Source organism: Arachis ipaensis, chromosome B9, assembly GCF_059453495.1.
Source record: "Arachis ipaensis isolate K30076 ecotype BB chromosome B9, ASM5945349v1, whole genome shotgun sequence".
Classification (NCBI taxonomy): Eukaryota; Viridiplantae; Streptophyta; class Magnoliopsida; order Fabales; family Fabaceae; genus Arachis; species Arachis ipaensis.
Window position 1 is genome coordinate 149,164,343 of NC_142444.1, and position 7,743 is coordinate 149,172,085.

Sequence of the window (7,743 nt, forward strand, 5' to 3'; positions counted from 1 at the left end):
CTGGTTAACCATGCTTTTTAATGAGATTTTAAGGTCTAAGAAGATGCCTGATGAGTGGAGAAAGAGCACCTTGGTACCTATCTACAAGAATAAGGGGGATATACAAAGCTGCGGAAACTATAGAGGGATTAAGCTTATGAGTCATACTATGAAGTTGTGGGAAAGGGTGATAGAACGGAGGTTGAGAAAAGAGACACAAGTAACAGAGAACCAATTTGGATTTATGCCAGGCAGATCTACCACTGAAGCGATATACCTATTAAGAAGGATGATGGAGAGGTATCGTAGTAATAAAAGGGATCTACATATGGTGTTTATTGATTTGGAAAAAGCGTACGATAGAGTACCAAGGGATGTCTTATGGAAGGTTTTAGAAAAGAGGAGAGTAAGGATCGCATATATTTGGGCAATTAAAGATATGTATGATGGGGCCACAACTAGTGTGAAGACTCAAGGTGGTGTGACAGAGAAATTTCCTATTGGTATAGGATTACACCAGGGATCATCCTTAAGTCCATACCTTTTCACATTAGTCTTGGAAGTACTCACAGAGCACATCCAAGAGCCTGTGCCATGGTGCATGCTTTTTGCCGATGATATCGTCCTTATGGGAGAGTCAAGGGAAGACCTAAATAAGAAGTTGGAGTTATGGAGAGAAGCTTTAGAAGTGTATGGTCTGCGCATAAGCCGTAGCAAGACGGAATATATGGAATGTAAGTTCAGTCTGAGAAGGGAAAACCCCAATATAGAGGTGAAGATTGGAGAAAACACTCTACGAAAAGTTAAAAGTTTTAAGTATCTTGGGTGCATCATACAGGACAATGGAGAGATTGAACAAGATGTAAATCATAGGATCCAAGCAGGTTGGTCAAAATGGCGGAGTGCATCTGGTTTTATATGCGACAAAAAAGTGCCTTTAAAACTTAAAGGTAAATTCTATCGCACCGCTATAAGACCGGCTATGCTGTATGGTACGGAGTGTTGGGCGGCTAAAGGGGAGCACGAACATAAGCTGAGTGTGGCAGAGATGAAAATGTTGAGATGGATGAGTGGTCATACGCGATTGGATAAAATAAGGAATGAAGATATAAGGGAGAAAGTTGGAGTTGCACCAATTGTGGAAAAGATGGTTGAATCGCGTCTCAGGTGGTTTGGACATGTGAGAAGAAGACCGATAGAACATCCAGTTAGGAGGGTGGATGAGATAGAAGATGAACAAAGGGCGAAAGGCAGAGGAAGACCTAAGAAGACCATCCATGAGGTGGTCAAACGAGACCTACATGTAAACGGTCTCTCTGTAGACATGATACATGACAGAGCACAATGGCGTCATTTGATTCATGTAGACGACCCCACTTAGTGGGACAAGGCTTTGTTGTTGTTTGTTTGTTTGTTTGTTTGTTATAGAGGCGAATGCTGCTGCGACTCTGCAAACTGTGCAGAGGCTAGGTCAACCGACCGGGAACGGCAATGGAAACGGGAACCGCAACGGAAATATGAACGGCGAATAGAATGCCCATGCTAACGCTGAAGGGAACAGAGATAACATGGGAGGCATTCCGATGACTTTGGCAACTTTCCTCAAGGTTCATCTGCCAACATTCTGAGGATCAACTAATCCTATTGAAGCGGACCATTGGTTCCAGGCTATGGAGCGTGCCTTACAGGCACAGCATGTTCCATACAATCAGTATGTGGAGTTTGCCGCTTATCAGCTTGCAGGAGAGGCCCAACCCTGGTGGCAAGCCGAGTGTCGCTTGCTACAGTTGCAGAACGCTGAGGTTCCGTGGGATGTGTTCCGAACGGCCTTTTACAAGAAGTACTTTCCTGAGTCTGCAAGGGAAGCGAAGGAGATGGAGCTTATGCAGCTGAAGCAAGGTTCCATGTCTGTGGCTGAGTACATCAACAAGTTCAAAGAGCTTTGTAGGTTTTCTCAGGTGTGTCAGGGTGACCCGGAGACTTTCGAGGGCTAGAGGTGTATTAAGTACCAGAGGGGTTTGAAGGATAGCATTATGACTGCTGTGGCTCCTATGGAGATCCGTGTCTTCTCTGACTTGGTAAACAAGGCAAGGGTGGTGGAAGAATATGCTAAGATAGTGGCGGGGTCCAAGGACACTCATGGAGGAGGCAGTAGCAAAAGGCGTGGCAAGTATTACCATCCGAGGGGTCAAAGCTTCAAGAGAGGAGGATATGCACATCAAGGTCCAGGAGGCTTCAGAAAAGAATGCTCATGATCAGTTTCAGCGTGGCAAGGGTAGAGGAAGTCAGAGTTGTTGCTTCAATTGTGGCTTGCCTGGTCATTTTGCGAGGGATTGCACTCGTGGGAAGAACCCGAATGCGGGTCAGAGTCAGCACCAGGGGCGAGTCTTTGCTGTGAATGCCAAGGATGCTTCCAAGGCGGATCCATTGATGAGAGGTAATTGTTTATTTGGTGATAAGTCTTTAATTGCATTATATGATACTGGAGCATCGCATTCGTGTATCTCGTTTGCTAAAGTTTAAGAATTAGGCTTGAAAGTGTCAGAGTTACCTTTTGATCTGCATGTACATACCCCACATCAGACAGTTATGACTAGGTCAGGTTGTAAACAAGTAGGCTTCAAGCTTGAGGGTAGAGATTTTGTACATGATTTGATCTGTTTACGTATGGTTGGGTTGGAGATGATTTTGGGGTTCGATTGGCTGTCGAAGAACCGGGTTTTGTTGGATTGCTTTGAACAGACAATTCGGTGTATGCCGGAAGGAGAGAGTGGGGCAGTTATAACCGTAGGATATTATCTGAACTCGGTAATGGTGCACTGTAATGGGGAAGAGTGTTAGGGTTACATCTTGTTAACTGCTAATGCTTCAGGGGATACCCAAGGCTTATATCAGGTCCCGGTAGTTAGGGATTTTCCGGAGGTATTTCCGGAAGATATTCCTGAGTTCCCTCCTCAAAGAGAGATCGAGTTTGCGATTGAATTGGTGCCGGGAGTCAGACCAGTGTCGATTGCATAGGATGGCTCCGAAAGAGCTGGTCGAGTTAAAGGTTCAGTTGGAAGAACTTCTGAATAAGAGGTTCATTCGACCGAGTGTGTCACCGTGGGGAGCACCAGTTTTATTAGTGAAGAAGAAGGATGGAGGAATGCGGTTGTGTGTGGATTACCGTCAGTTGAATAAAGTGACTGTAAAGAATAAGTACCCGCTGCCAAGGATAGATGACTTAATGGATCAACTGCAAGGAGCTGAAGTGTTTTCCAAGATTGATTTGAGATCCGGTTACTATCAGATAAGGGTAAAGGAGGACGATATCCCTAAGACCGCGTTTAGGATGTGCTATGGACACTACGAGTTTGCAGTAATGTCCTTTGGGTTAACGAATGCACCTGCTGTCTTCATGGACTATAAGAACAGAGTCTTTTGTCCCTTTTTGGACAAGTTCGTGGTGGTTTTCATAGACGACATCTTAGTTTACTCCAAGACGGCGAAGGAACATGAGGAGCATTTGAGGATTGTGTTGCAAATCCTAAAGGAGCGGAGGTTGTATGCTAAGTTGTCGAAGTGCGAGTTCTGGAAGGAGGAAGTAAAGTTCCTAGGCTACGTGGTGAGTAGAGGAGGAATAGCAGTGGATCCTTCTAAGGTAGAAGCGGTGATGGAATGAGAAAGGCCGACGACGATGACGGAAGTTAGGAGTTTATTGGGGTTAGCCGGATATTACCGGAGATTTATCGAAGGATTTTCCCGGATTGCACTACCAATGACCAAGTTGACAAGAAAAGAAGTGCCTTTTGTTTGGACGTCGGAGTGTGAAGAGCGTTTTCAAACTTTGAAGCAGAAGTTGACTTCAGCACCTATTTTGATCTTGCTAGAACCGCATGAACCGTTTGAAGTATACTGTGACGCTTCCTTGAAAGGTTTGGGTTGCATGTTGATGCAACACTGGAACGTGGTGGTTTACGTATCGCGCCAGTTGAGACTGCATGAGGTGAATTATCCAACTCATGATCTGAAATTAGCCGCGATTGTATTTGCATTGAAGATCTGGAGGCACCACTTGTATGGAGTAAGATTTAGCGTCTTTTCTGATCATAAGAGTCTCAAATACATCTTTGATCAGAAGGAGCTAAATATGCGTCAGAGGAGGTGGATGGAATTTCTTAAGGATTATGACTTTGATCTGAGTTATCACCCTGGAAAGACGAATGTAGTGGCAGATGCATTAAGTCGAAAATCCTTAACAATAGCTTGGATGAGGATCAAGGAAGAGGAGTTAGTGGATCTTAAGCTGGATATTGGAGAGGTGGCTGGGAGAGCTTGTTTGAACCAGTTACAGATTTCGAGTACGTTTAAGACAGAGATCCAAAGGGCTCAACAGGATGAGCAAAAGCTTCAGCAATTGTTCCAACCAGTTGGTGAGAAGAGACTTGGGGAATTCACCAAAGATGATGAGGGGTTGTGGAGGTATAAATGGAGGATTTGTATACCAGATATTGGGAGTTTAAGACAGGACTTATTGTCAGAAGCTCACAACAGTAAATTTTCTATTCATTCCGGAAGCACGAAGATGTATTATGACTTAAAGAAGATGTTCTGGTGGCCGGGGATGGAAGGTGATATAGCTACAGTGGTATCCAAGTGTTTGACTTGCCAGAAAGTAAAGATAGAGCACCAGAAACTGTCAGGAATGCTACAACCTCTTGAAATTCCTCAGTGGAAGTGGGAAGGAACTACTATGGATTTTGTGACCGGTTTACCGAAGACTAGGTCGGGATTTGATGCGATTTGGGTGATCGTGGATCGTTTAACCAAATCCGCTCATTTCCTGCCTATTTGAGTGAACTGTCCTATGGAAGAGTTAGTAAGGTTATATATAAAGGAGATAGTAAGGTTGCATGGAGTGCCGTCAAGCATAGTGTCGGACCGTGATCCCCGATTCATTTCAAGGTTTTGGGGAGCTTTCCAAAGAGCCTTCGGTATGAAGCTATGTCTTAGTATGACATATCATCCACAAACCGATGGACAGTCGGAAAGGACTATTCAGACGTTGGAAGATATGCTGAGAGCATGTGTTTTGGATCAACCTGGAAGTTGGGACCGATACATGCCATTGGTAGAGTTTGCGTACAACAACAGCTTTCATGCGAGCATTGGGATGGCTCCGTATGAGGCTTTGTATTGACGGAAGTGCTAGTCTCCACTTTGTTGGTATGAAGCGGGCGAAGCAAGTGTATTAGGTCCAGAGGTGGTAGCAGAGACTACAGAGAAGGCTAAGAAGATACGAGAAAGGATTTTGATAGCTCAGAGTCGACAGAAAAGTTATATGGATCAGAGGAGGAAACTGTTAGAGTTTGAAGTGGGGGAACATGTATTCCTGAGAGTTACCCCAACAACTAGGATTGGAAGAGCAATCAAGACCAAGAAGTTGAATCCGAGGTATATAGGACCGTTTGAGATCCTAAAGCGATTCGGGCCGGTGGCGTATCAAGTGGCTTTGCCACCTCACCTATCTAACCTACATGACGTGTTCCACGTGTCACAACTTCGTAAGTACACGTTGGATGCGGCTCATGTGTTGGAACCTGAGACGGTCGAGTTGAGGGAAAATTTGACTTTCCAAGTGACACCGGTTAGAATTGACGACACCAGTGTAAAGAAGCTACGAGGAAAAGAAGTTCAGTTGGTTAAAGTTGCTTGGAAGCGAGCAGGAGTTGAAGAGCATACTTGGGAATTGGAATCCGAGATGCGGAAGGATTATCCCGAGCTTTTCTCAGGTAATTCAAATTTCGCGGGCAAAATTTCTTATTTGGTGGGGAGAATGTAAGAACCGCAATTAATCGAAACGATTAATTAAGTGGTTATATTGTCCAAATTTGATTTCGAAAAGTTAGAGTGAGAATTTGAGGTTTTAAACATCATTTTAGGACTCAGTAGGTCTTTCTGAGTCAGAAAATGTGTTTTCTGCAAAAAACTGTGAAAAATAGCGAACCAGCAGTTGAACCGGTTAAATTGATTCAAGTCTGCCCGGTGCTGCGCAAGAAAATGTAGAAACAGTCATAAACCTTAGAAAAACAATAGAAATGGAAAACCAGGCGTTAATTTTAAAGGTTTGGCCCGAAGTTGGGTCAAACGGGCTAAAAACGCTAACGGATTGAACCGGGCCCAAGTTGGGCCCAACTCCAACATATATAAAGGTTCATTTAATGAACCCTAACCTCATAAACACACACACACTTCAGAAATTGAAAGAGGAAGAGAAGAAGAGGTGGAACCCTAATCACCTCAATCTTCTCAAGCTCATATGTTGAGTTCTAGAGCTCCGATTTGCATGCCGTCAGTGGCTACGTGTTTCTTGCGAAGAGATCTACAAAACCCACCCAAAAAACTCTAGAGGTAAGCTCGAAATCTCCCCAGTTCTTCCCTCCAAAATTTCGGGTACCTAGGGTTATTGATGGAGTGAGTTTTTGTGATTCTTGGTGTTTAGGTTCACTCTAATCCTTGCTTGGCTTTGAGTTTTGCCACACAAATCTGTTGGGAGAGATAAGAGGCTTTGAACTCTTGTAAACTTTTGGTTTATGTTGAGTCCTAGGTTGATTTTGTGGTGATTTATATGTGTATAGCTTGATTATTATGAGTTTGGAGCTTGTTGGTGCTTGTTGGAGCTATATTGGTGGTTGGATTTTGGTTGAAAGCTCATTTAGTTCATGTTAGGAATCGGCCAAGGTATGGTTTCGATTTCCTCTATGTAGTATATAATATTCATGGACACTTAGCTAGTGACCCATAAGATAGGATTGAATTTGAATGGTTGATGAGTTGTTGGATGTTGTTGTATGATGATGTTTGATGAAATGATGAATTTTAAGTTGATAATAATGATTGATAATAACATGAATGCTTTATAAGGTTGAGTAGTAGGTTATGTTGATAAATGTGATTTTGGAGTTGAATGATTGATAATGTAATTGAAATTTGTTGATGAAGCTTGATATATGAGATATATTGATATGAATGTTGTGAATGAGGAAAAGTGAAGAAAATGTGGTAATTTTGGTGTGGTATGACATAGAGGGTTGAGTTTGATGAAAGGTGGAGTTTGGGAATGGGTTGGTTTGGTATTGGTTGTGTTTTCAATGCAATTGTGAAAATGGTAATTTTGTGTAAAAGATGAATTTTGGTGAACTTATTTGATCATAACTCTTGCCTCGATTTTTAAAATTTGTTGAAATTTGTTTAGAATTAAAGATCTTTGAAAATCCATTAAATCGTTATAAAGTTTGTAAAATTTGGATTTTTGTAGAGGAAGTTATGATCATTCAAATATTGGTGTTGAAAACAGGAAATTTTGCAAAGTTACAGAATTCTGAGTTTTCTGGTATGTGCGCACGCACACTCTGCAAAAATTATGACCTGTGCGCACGCACAGACCTGTGTGTCCGCACACGCAGAGGCAGGCGCTCTGCTTGCAGCACTGGCACAGCTTGTGCGCGCGCACGCTGAAAGGAAAATTGCAACCTGTGCGTACGCACAGACCTATGCGCACGCACACGTTGGGGAGGCCCGTCTGTTGGGGGCGCTGGCACAGGTTGTGCGAGTGAACAGATCCTTTTATGTTTTGATACCTGTGCATACGCAAACTTTTAAAAATTTCTCGGGCGTGCGCACGCACACCCCTGTGCGGACACACACGTCCTGTTTCTCAAATTTTGTTTTGTTTTCAACTAATTTACCTTCCTGACGAGGTTGTAAGCCTCTATAACACCTTTC

At 43.2% G+C, this 7,743-nt stretch overlaps 1 protein-coding gene across 1 annotated transcript; it reads left to right on the forward strand.

Annotated features, from left to right (window-relative positions):
- Positions 1-2,118: 2,118 nt before the first annotated feature.
- Positions 2,119-2,997, forward strand: LOC107616378 (uncharacterized). Its single transcript, XM_016318341.1, has 3 exons — positions 2,119-2,416; positions 2,510-2,787; positions 2,875-2,997. Exons 1-3 carry the CDS (start codon positions 2,119-2,121, stop codon positions 2,995-2,997), a joined length of 699 nt encoding a protein of 232 aa, XP_016173827.1.
- Positions 2,998-7,743: the final 4,746 nt, after the last annotated feature.